General features: G+C 39.6%; 2 protein-coding genes across 2 annotated transcripts in view; both read right to left on the bottom strand.

Moving 5' to 3' along the window:
- Positions 1-454: 454 nt before the first annotated feature.
- LOC119430425 (interferon-induced protein 44-like) lies at positions 455-4,212 on the bottom strand. Its single transcript, XM_037697831.1, has 7 exons — positions 3,714-4,212; positions 3,583-3,631; positions 3,281-3,476; positions 3,051-3,203; positions 2,791-2,962; positions 735-835; positions 455-649 (listed from the first exon to the last, which is right to left on the bottom strand). The coding sequence occupies exons 1-7, from the start codon at positions 4,183-4,185 to the stop codon at positions 455-457; spliced, it is 1,338 nt and encodes a 445-aa protein (XP_037553759.1). The 5' UTR covers positions 4,186-4,212.
- A 6,551-nt stretch (positions 4,213-10,763) lies between these two features.
- ifi44g (interferon induced protein 44g) overlaps positions 10,764-11,868 on the bottom strand; it is a 36,124-nt gene continuing 35,019 nt past the window's right edge. Inside the window, exon 8 of the mRNA XM_037697830.1 lies at positions 10,764-10,967. Within this exon, the coding sequence (XP_037553758.1) occupies positions 10,764-10,967 (204 nt within the window). The remainder of the gene's footprint in view (positions 10,968-11,868) is intronic.

Genomic DNA, 11,868 nt, shown 5'->3' with positions numbered 1-11,868 from the left:
AACACTCATAATGCTACCTCATAACTTCTGCTTTGGTCACATTACATCTGTATTATAATTGAATACTCCATCTGTACTGTTTTCTAAGCTTTTTTATTGTTTTCTATTGTATGGGTGTACATATGGTTATGTTATGTTTTTAATTTTACTTTATTTGTGGGTGTACACAGGTCTTATGTCTTATGTAATGTTCTCATTTTTACTTAATTTTTACTTTATTTTTACTTTATTTTACTTTATTACTATTCGCACCTTATGTCGAAGCAAATTCCTAGTTTGTGAACCTCGTTCATTGACATGGCGATAATAAACTGATTCTGATTCTTTTTATAGAGGACTGGAAGCAGTGATATATATTTAAAACATTACTCTCGGGGTGAGGACAAACGCAGTGCATCTATCCAACATTAGTTTTGATCACATGTTACATTGATGCCAGTGTGTCTAAACTAGATTATTTTGTCACTTGAGTGTTGCTCAAAGTGTCACTGATGTCATCAAAGAAACTGTCAACAAATCGAAGTATCTGGATGAGAGCGCTGAGCAGCAGGATGTCATAGCTCGGGTCCAGCTCCAGCTCTTCGATGTAGTTCTTCACTGGAACCACGCAGGACAGAGGCACGCCGAGACAATCACAGGCTTCCTGCATCTGGAATGCAAAGCACAAATTATTCAGTTGATATTTTCTAACAGATAATAACTATACTGTAAGTGTCTGCCAGCACAGTCCTCACCATCTTCTTAATGTAGATACTGCGATAAATATTTCTCAGATCTTCTTTCACCAGGGGGCAGGCTTCATCCACCTTAGTCAGCACAACCAGCTGAGGAATCCCTGGAAACATGAGCAGAAAGAACATTTTCAAAATGATACAGACTTATGGATGTCATTGGCCCAACAGCCGGCCATACGGGGTGTTCTTAGTATTCTGTTGTTAGTTGCATCCTAACTCACCGCTAACACGATCTGTTCCATTGATCAAGACTAGCAGTGGCTCACTGAGCAGAGGAATGAATAGCTGGAGTCTGCAAAGTATCTAAAATCAATAGGGATGCACGATGTTGGATTTTTGGCCGATATGTTAAAACTTATTTAGCCGATAACTGATACCGATACCAATATTTTATATACTTTCCTTTGTCATAACATAGCTCTTATTTAGGCTTATTTGCTACAAAAAATGTGCAACAGCTGTACGAGCTGGTGACATATACTCAGTAACAGCCATATCATTGCATTTTAACTTATATTAAATGAAAAGTGTTAAATGTTATTTATTAGCAGTAGTCACCTGCGATGCTGTCTCACTTGTGGAGGCTTGTTCCAGGTTCCTATAGCTGCAGTGTGGGATCCTCTGCACTCCTGTGCATGAAGGACAGCCTTTTTAAGTTCTGCTATCGGCTATTAGCTTCTCATTGATGTGGGAAATGACGGCTTGTAAGGTTATGTCTGAAAAATATCTCCGACTGAGGACAATGTAGCGAGGCCCAACGTAGTCCAAAAATCTTTAGAATTCTACATCCTCAACAAAAAAAACCCTTCCACACCGCTGACATTTTGAATTTTCCTCTCCACCATAATCAAATCAGGTAGACGTGCGTGACGTCATCACGTTGTGCTGCAGCTGCAGGCATCCTTGTCACTGGGTTGTTGTACAAATACAGCGCCTTTTTATATTGATGAGTTATTTTGATGACCGATATTGAACTTTAACGCTAATATCGGCTGATACCATGCCGATAATATCGTGCATCCCTAAAAATCAACCAAGAAATAAACCAGATGCCTAGCTTTGATCCACAGAGAAAGGTAATGTTCACCTTCTTCAACTATTTGGCTCAAACAATATTGTTGCTCCTTCAACGGTGCAACTCTAAATAAACTAATAAAATGAACAGGTCCAATAATGTAGCATTCAACCCCCACGGAGGAGTCAACTATTTTTTGCCCATTCTTCTGTCAGACTGGATGGAGAGTTTTGGCAAACAGCATTTTTCAAATCACAGATGGATTTTTGTCAAAATTGTAGCTGGACCATTCTAACTTATGAAAATGGTTTGATCAAACCCAGTGCTGTCCAGCCCTGGTCCCCGAGGGCCAACATGCATATGAGATGATGAGATGTTTCTCTGCTTCAACACCACTGATTTGAATGAAGTTATGAATGGGCTTCTGCAGAACTTGAAGACACACTGAAGAAGGGGTAAGTCAACCATTGAATCCAGTGTAAAGGAGCAGAGAAACATCAAAACACACAGGACTGTGGCCTTCAAGGACCAGAATTTGACAGCAATGATCTAAACCCTTCCATCGTAGCTCTGACTGGATGTTTTGGGATGTGGATCTCTGCAGCTCCTCCAAAGGCACCATGGGTTTCTTGACTGCTTCTCAGATTAAGGTTCTTCTTGCCCGGCCTGTCAGTTTAGGTGGACAGCCATAGGTTTGTCCAGCAGTTGTGCCGTACTCTTCCTGTTGTAACATGAAGGATTGAACTGAGCTCTGTTAGTTGTTTAAAGCTTGGGATACAGTTTTATATTCTAACCCTGCTCCAAACTTATCAACAACTGTCTGGCATGTTCCTTGGTCTTCATGATGCTGTTTGGTCACTAATGTTCCGTATCGAACCTCTGAGGCTTTCACAGAACAACTGAATTTATACTCAGATTAAATCACACACAGTCAAACTGTGATTACTGATAAATGTGGAAAACTTTAATAAGTAAAAAAAACTTTATCAGGACTCCACTTTTTTTTAAATTTACAATGAAATAAGACTCAGATTTACTGACCCATCAAGTTGACTTTTTTGCGGATAGCTTCCAGCTTTTCCTCCAGCATTTTGGGCATAATGGAGACCTTGCAGGCATCAAGGATATAAACCACACAGTGGATCTTGTCCTTGAGACCTGGAGACTTCTGATAGCTGCAAGCTTCTGACTGCAGAGGAGCAGCAGGGTTGAACTGATGTTTGAAGAGGAGGAGAACAGAACCGTTTGACTTCATGGCAAAACTTATGTTCCACCTACCAGCATGTAGATAAATGTCATACCATGTAACGGTCAGGCAGGTGGCCTCGAAGGATGCTGCTGATGTCGTCTATGTCAAGCCCCGCCCCTTTGCCTTCCTCCAGTCCCATGGTATCACACAGGATGATTGGCAGAGGTTTGCCTTCACGTCCAGCTTTCAGGGAATAAGTTCGAAACTGTTGTTGTAAAGAGGGGGGTGAGCTGAGACCACAACGAGATGATGAAACTGAAGATGTGGCAGTCAGAAACAGACCTGTGTGGTGAGGCTGGTGGTGGAGCTGCCAGATATGGCCTGGCTGGTGACGTGGCCTTTGAAGATGGAGTTGATGGAGTTAAAGAAGCTGGACTTTCCAGCTCCGACCGGTCCAATCATTAAAACCCGAGCCTGGGACACAGAACTGACTATGGGTTTGTAGGTTTTAATGCTCTCCATCAGATCATTCCTTTTCCTGCATGGAAATAAAGCACTTTCTGGTCGAGCTTCAGGGTAAAGGTAACTGTACAGCAGTAATAGATGTTGATATTGTTGCATGCAGATGAGTGTTTTTAACTTACTGAGTTTCCCAGACTATTTCCCGCCATGGCTTCTCAAACACAGTGACCTCTGTTGAAGAGGAAAATTAATTTACTCACAAAATGTTTTATTTCTTGAAATAATGAAATCAAAATATTCTCAGAGTGCTTACCCTCCACCTGGTAGACTTCACACTCTATCAGGTTCAGGTCATTTCCATGCATTTCTGCAGCGTTGAAGTTGTAAACACCTTGTGGATTACTGTAAACCACTGGTGTGCTTCCATTGAGAAGAATCAGGTTTGCTCCAAAATGAGGACCACAGTTGGGTATCATTTTGATGGCGTTTTGAGCATTAACAACTGGATATTTCCCAAGTTTTCCTTCAGTGAAGGTGAAAAGAAAGGCCTGGTCATCATTCATAAACTGTCCAGTCTGACTAAAAGGTTGTCTGGTGTAGCCTCCAAACACAAAACCAGAGATATTGTAGCCCACAGACACAGTGGGACAGAGGTTGTCACAACGCTGGTGGAAAGCAGCGCCAGTAAAACCGTGGAAAGTGGATTTGTAGAGCAGCTTGAGTTTCACACTTCCCAGGTGAGAGCAGATTTCTTTTTGCTGGTTCCTGGTCAGTTTGGGGTCCATACTGGATATTTGGTCTGAGTCCAAAGACCTGAGAAAAACTTTGATGTCCACTGAGAAAACCTTTAAAAAAAGATACAAAAATGCAGGACACTCAACTCAATTCCATTTATTTCTATAGCGCCAAGTCACAACAGAAGTTGTCTCAGGGCACTGCACAGAAATGTTCATATATAAAAATAATAATTTAACACTATCTGAGGAGCAGACTGCTTTGAGTTTAACTTCATTGCAGAACTCTCCACTTGAGCAAGCCTGAAGGCGACAGTGGAAAGGAAAAACTCCCTCATGAGGAAGAAACCTTTAGCAGAACCAGGCTCAGGACAAGCGGCCATCTGCTTCGACCAGTTGGGTTTGAGAGGAACAGATACACAATGGCAGGTCAAGAATCACATGTTAAGATAGAAATGGTATCAAATGAAAACTATTCAATTGTAACGATTAATTTAAGGAAATGAGGTCAATTTGTCCTCTAGTAGTCTAAGCCTATAGCAACATAACAAGCCAACCCTAACTATAGGATTGATAAAAAAAGGAAAGTCTTAAGCCCAGTCTTAAAACTAGACAATGTGTCAGCCTCACGGGCAGAAACTGGAAGTTAATTCCACTAGAGAGGAGCCTGACAACTGAAAGATCTTCCTCCCATTCTGCTTTTGGAAACTCTAGGGATCACAAGTAAGCCTGCAGTCTGAGAGCGAAGTGCTCTGTTAGGAAAATATGGAACAATAAGATCTCGAATAAGAGGGAGCTAGTTTGTTCAAAGTTTTGTAGGTTAGAAGCAAGATTTTGAATTAAATTCAGGATTTGACAGGGAGTCAATGGAGAGAAGCTAAAACTGGAGAGAAATGGTCTCTCCCACTAACTCCAGTTAAGACTCTGGCAGCAGTATTTTGGATCAACTGAAGACGTCTTAAGGAAGTATTTGGACACCCAGTTAACAAACCATTGCAATAGTCCAGTCTAGACGTAACAAATGCATGAACCAGTTTTTCTGCATAATTTTTAGATGTTTCTAATTTTAGTGATATAGTGCAGGTGGAAGAAGGTGGTTCTAGTAACGTTTTTAATGTGGGGGGTTAAAAAAGCTTGTAATGACTAGTTCAGACAAAATCAACAGTCCAGATAAAAAACAAACATAGGCCTTTTAGTTTGTACTGTATTAATCAGAATAGAGTCAACTTCACAATTACTCTGCTCAACCTGTTTTGTATTTGTAATCATTTTTTCGATCCTTAACATGTTTTTTTTTTTTTTTTTTTTTGTCTTTCAGGTACACCTGGACTTATACCTGGACCTACCATTCTGTGGTCATTTGTCTCTCCTTTCTGTCCTCTCAAACCCAGCAGGTCAAAGCAGATGGCTGCTTGTCCTGAGTCTGGTTCTGCTGGAAGTTTATTCCTTTTAAAAGGGAGTTTTTCCTTTCCACTGTTGCCACTGTGCTTGCTCAGGATGGGAGACTGCAACGAAGACAAGATTCAACTTGTCTGCTGGATTCCTTAAATAGAGAACTTTACTAATTGGCTTTTATGTGAATGTTCCTGTAAAGTGTCCTGAGACAAGTTTGTTGTTATTTGGTGCTATATATATAAACTGAATTGAATTGAATAATAATATAGTGAATGAATAATGCAATGTAATAATAATAATGTAATGAAAATCATACGCTATTTTTTTCCTGTCTACTTTCTGATTTGATTATGACGCAAATTTGATCCAACATCATCAAGTTAAAAGGTGTATGCAAAGTAACACTGATGTCTGTTCTGCCAAGATTGTTGTGAACAAAAGGTCCGTTGATCTTCTGAGTAGTGGAGTTGACTGCAATCCTTTACCAGTAATGATTTGTGTGATATTTTAATTAAATTAAATTTACACAATTGTGTCCTTAATGAAATTTGGTCAAGGTGGTCACTTTCAACAAGCCTCATAATTGTGCAGCAAAAGGTTTGGGGCAAAACAAACTGAAATTTAAAGCAGAGTCAGAGATTCTTTATTGTCATTGTGGTGTTGTTAGCAGCGTTAGCAGGTGCCTTCAGCAGCATGATGATAATAAGGACTGCAGCAGCTGCCTCCCAGATCCGTGTCCTGCAGACAGAGAGCATCCAGGTTGCCCAGCGGAACTGAACGGGTCCGTAGAGTTCGGTCCGTGCACAGCCGCCATGACAGGCCTGAGCCCGAGGCTGGAAGAACTGAACCACGATGACACGATGGCAAGGCAGCGACACAGAAACTCCACAAGTGAGTCGCGGTCATACCCGTACCATGGACGTGCATTGTAAGTGCAAAGAAAGGTAAAAACAAAAAAACAACAGGAACAAAAAAGATCAAGTTCACCGGGAGCCTGTGAAGCTGCGACTCGATCGAGCGCGGCCATCTTGGAACAGCCATTTAGTTTTATAACTAATGTGAAAAGAAGAATCTCTTGTTCTGACATGTCAGAACAGGCACTAAAGTTAACAGCAACATTTTAACATCAAGAAATTTTTACGATTCAGAAATATCTGAAAATATCAGTGTAATACTCTTTTTACTGTCATAGTTGTTTTTTTTTCTGTCAGTTTATTTTTCTTCTATGAAGTGGAGCTGAAATAACTTTACTGCAGACAAACAAGCAGGCAGGTTCTGGACTGCAAAAGGTTGAGCAACTGCACTGGATGGAAGTGAACAGGGTGGGGATGTGAGGCTCTGAGGGTCTAACAATGTGGGGAAGAAAGCCGAGAGGAGAGAAAACAGAAACTAAGTTGTTGCTAAAAATAAAAGCCCGGCTATGCCACGTTTTTCTTTCTTCCTCTCTTTGTGGTTTCTAAACGCTAAAAGCTGTTTTGTTCAGCACATCGAGTTCTCTTTCTATTTTATAAATGAGAATCGTTTTACTTAAACACCAGAAGTAATTCTTGCTTGTATTTTGTAGTTCTACATATATGACAAAAAAAAAAAAGGGAAGTGGTGGGGCAGAGGTAAGAGAAGGTGGGCTTGTGATCGGAAGATCGCAGGATCAACTCCCAGCACCGACAACATCAAAATCTGGGTGGGAAAGGTGAAGCACCCACACCTGCCTCCACCCTCATTTGCCCCACTCTGGGTGCCTGAGCAAGGCCCTTAACCCCCACCCTCTGCTCCCATGGGCGCCCTAAATGGCAGCTCTCTGCTCCACACACAGGGCTGTGGTAGCTCACGGATCTGTGGTTGTGTCAGGAAGGACATCTGGTGTAAAAATAATTGACAAGTCTTCGTGCGAGACAGTTCGTTGTGACGAGCCCCTGACGAAGGGAGCGGCCGAAAGACAAAAATAAAAAAAATTATTCAAGCCTTTATTTTGATTTAAAGTTGCTTAACGAATGAGACGATAATCAGTTTAACAATTAGGGTTAAAAAATCTACTGAAACATAAACATTATCCAAGACAGTTCAACACACACACGGTCTTGCTATCTTTACAAGGACTTGGCATTGACTTACATTTATTTTTCATTCATTTCTATATCCTAACCCCGACCTTTACCCTAAACCTAACCATTATCAGAATATACCTAATCCTAAAACTAACCCATCAAAGACACTTGAACCTTATGGGGACCAGAAATTGGTCCTCACAATGTAGTGTGTTCAGAAATGGGCTTCACGAATAACATAAACACACACATACACACACACTGCAATGTATTATTGTGATTTCTAACGTACATCTCTAGCCTGTATATCTCCAATAAATCCTAATTATGAAAAAAGCACAATCTGTATGAACATGAATTTAACAAGTTTTGCAGCAATAATCTCAGTCTTACCCGGTTTCCTTTAAAACAGCTCAGGGAGACGAGCAGAGGTCACTGACTGATGCTTGCTGTGTGTAAAATGTGGCAGCAAAAGTGAAAGACTGCAGCTTTTATAATCATGAAACAAAAGTGAAACTTTGCAACAATGACACCACAGTCTTTAAAATAATGATTCGATTTTTAAAACCTGAGCTCCACTTCTTTTAGAGTAAAATAAAAACTCAGAAGAGTTTTTGCTGAGTCCTGCTCAGAGTAATGCAGGAGTAATGAGGTAGTGGTGGGTGGGTCAATCCTAATATAGATTAATATTGATATCAACATGGGTATCGATATTGATCAGTGCCAGTGTGATGAGATTGACACTTTAGCTTCAGTATGCAGTGCTGCTGTTTCATCAAAGATGGGAGCCGCTCGCATCACAGCACAGAGGCAGGGCCCTCAGAGAGGCTTCTGGGAATATTTCTTTGAACTCAAGGCTTTAGAGGTTGTTATTTACACTTTATTTATTGTATTTTCACTAACTATTTTTGATTTGTAATTATTTTTTCAAACCCCCAAAAAAGAAATTCACTTAAGAGGAAAAAAATGTGTTTTATTCCTTTATATCCTAAATATATTTTACTGTTTTATAACTTTTGTTGCGGTGTGATAACTTTCTACAGTTTTTTTTATTTAAGGAAAAAAAAAAATCCAGAAAAGGAGTGCAATGAAGGGATATTTTTTATTTAATTATCATAGTTTCTGAATGCTTTAATTTATTCTTGAGGGATCATTTTGTGCACTTTAAGGAAAAAAAAATCCAGCCACCACAAGGTATGGAGAAAATTGTTTTGTTACGGTTCTATTTTTTCAGAAAAAAAAGTTTTATTATAATAACGTATTTTTTATTTACTTATAAACTTTGCCTAATTCTATCCTGGGTTTTAACTAATAAATGATCAGAAGGAAAAATCACAAAACACTTAAACGTCATCAAAATTCACTGTAATTATTTAAAATGATCGAATCGGTATCCATATAGGTGATACTGGACCTGTCATAGATATACCAAACTTTGCATTATTGCACACTACTATAATGAGGTACACACCAACGTTACATAAAACTGAACTTTCGCTCCCAAATGGGATTTTTTTTTTTTTTTGAGGCCACAAATGGAAATTTAAGGTGTCAGTCAAAATGAAAGTGAAAGATTGCAACTCTTATAATCATGAAAAAGTGAAACTGCAACAACAGCGTTTAAAATGATGTTTTTTTTAAACTGAGCTTATCTACTTCTTTTAGAGTAAAATAAAAACTCAGATAATGGCCACCTGCTCAGAGTAATGCAGGAGTACTAATGAACGTTAAAAATGAGCTTTCGCTCCCTGGGATTTTTTTTGTTCTTGTATTTTCTGAGGCCACAAACGGAAATTTAAGGCGGCAGTCACAATGAAAGTGAAAGCAGACCGTGCAATGCGTCAGTGCTGGCATTGTAGGGCATTTGTGTCCAACTCAAGGCCCAGGGGCCAAATGTGGCCCTCCTTAACATCTTATCTGGCCACCAAGATGTTATTTTAAATGTAAAATTCTTTTATCACTTTAATTTTTTTCAGTAATATTTGATTATGATGTCAAAAGTGCAACAGAGAATGTCAAATGAGACCAGTCAAACTCTTGTTGAGGAACATGCAACCCAAAAAAGTTGTTTGGTATCGAACTTGAGTTAATGTAGATTCTGAAACCGGCCCTTAGTTTGAAAAAGGTTTTAATTTTAGCCACCTTTTGTAAGTGGGTTTGACACCCTTGTTGTAGGTGATCTATTTTGTTGCCTTGATTTGTTTTAATGTGCAAAATATTAGAGCAACAAAATGTGAAATCAGTAAGCATTGATAATAAAAACCTAATAAACACTGCATCATCACTGGCACATACTATAAGCACCAACAGATACAAGATCTCTGTTAAACCTTTTGGCATGCAGCATGGTGACATGCACATTTAAAGTCATCTCTTTATTTGCAGTTAGGAGTAAAACAGGACTGATGGGCCTTTAAACGATGAGGGTTTGTTCTAATAATGCACTCTGCTTGTTTTACTGCGTTAAAAGATGGCTGAAAGTCAAGAGACAAGAAATTTGAATATTTATCTGATCGGTTGTTTGCTTTTAAACAAACTTATGAGCCATCAAGTTACGTGCTAGCCAAAGTGGGAAGGTGAATATTTCCTGCATGGTCCTGTTAACGTACACTTAAAACAACCTGTAGCTGCTTCCACTGAGCTTCGACCCAGAAGTCACTGAAGAAACTGGTACAGAAGAAGGAAAAAAGAGCTCATGGCGTGTAATAATCCGAGCATGGAGAAAAGACACTGCTTCAAAAGATGCACAGGTCTGTAAAGTTGTTGCGCAGCGTGGTAGTAATTTGTTGCCAGCTGATTCTCAATGAAGTACGTTAAATTAATGTACAGCAGGTGACGCTAAAAGTTTGTATTCTGTAATTAATCACGTCTGGATCTAATCTGATTCTAAATCACACGACAGAAGTTTGACTTGATTCATTGCACATACTGTACAAACTGTCCAGGAATAAAACAAAGGGTTGATTAAAAAAAAATATATATATATATATATATATATATAAACTCCACAAGCTTATTAATAGAACTAATCATTTTATTTAATTTAAATCTCTAAAATATCAAAGACCTTGAAAGTGTCAATGAAAACCTTATTTTTCTTTTGGAAAGGCAAATTTCTGATGCGCAGGAGTCACTCGATGATTGAGAAATTCATTCACTCAACCTTTATTTATACCGGTTAGTCTAAAGCTAAAGCCCGGACACACGAGGCAATTGTATACTCGTTTGTTGTGCGTTATCCTGGAAAAACAAGTTGGTGTACTGCAGGATGTGGTCAACAGCGCTGAGCAGCAGCACGTCTGTGTTCACGTCCGGGTCCAGTTCTGATGAGTAGTTCTTCACTGGAACGATGGAGGAGGTGGACATACCCAGCAGAGCTCCAGCTTTGCTCATCTGCAAACAACCGAGACGGAAGTTATTTGATCATCTCACCGAAATGTATTTTGAACGTAAACACGAACAAGAAAACTAAAATGCTCATCACAAACCAATACCAAACCCCTGTACATCAGGAGCACAGATTGAGAAACACGTTCAATAATTTGAACAAACTTAGACTTTGGCCGAGTTTATTTTTGTTTCCAAACTTGTAATTTAGTAACTTGAGGCATAAAATGGGGTTAAAGTTTCCTTGATGGGGTCTGAATGTGAGCCCACGTTATTGTTAAGAGTTCTTATCTTATTGGAGGGAATGTGGTGCCATTCTGATCTGATGGGAGAATTCTAGCTGCTCAACAGTTCTGAGCTGTCTTTGCTGAATGGGAGCACATGATGATCCACAACATGTTTATACAGTTTTTGCATTGATGGTGTCTTTCCAGATGTGAAGACTTCCCATACCAGAGGTACTAATGCACCCCCACATCATCAGAGAGGCACGCTGTTGAACTGATAACAGCATGGGTGGTTCATCTCCTCTTCAGTAGTGAGGATGTACCGTAATTTCCGGTCTATAAGGCACTACTTTTTGCGCAGGCTTTGAACTCCGCGGCTTATACAATGCTGTGGCCAATTTATGGATTTTTAAATTTATTTATTTATTTTTTGGGGGGGGGGGGGGTGCTAACGAGCTTCCTGCCACCAAAAACATTTAGCTTCGTCACACCTGGGTGCTTACATAGCTGCCCATCACACATCTCTCTAAGGGGTGGGTCCTCGTGACTCAATGAGACTGTATATATGTATGTGTGTGTGTGTGTGTGTATCTATCAGATAGATAGATAGATGGATGGATGGATGGATGGATGGAGATAGATAGATAGATAGATAGATAGATAGATAGATAGATAGATAG

This window comes from Nematolebias whitei, chromosome 3 (assembly GCF_014905685.2).
Source record: "Nematolebias whitei isolate Nwh7 chromosome 3, NemWhi1, whole genome shotgun sequence".
In the NCBI taxonomy this organism is placed as follows: Eukaryota; Metazoa; Chordata; class Actinopteri; order Cyprinodontiformes; family Rivulidae; genus Nematolebias; species Nematolebias whitei.
This window is presented reverse-complemented; position numbering and strand designations above follow the sequence as displayed.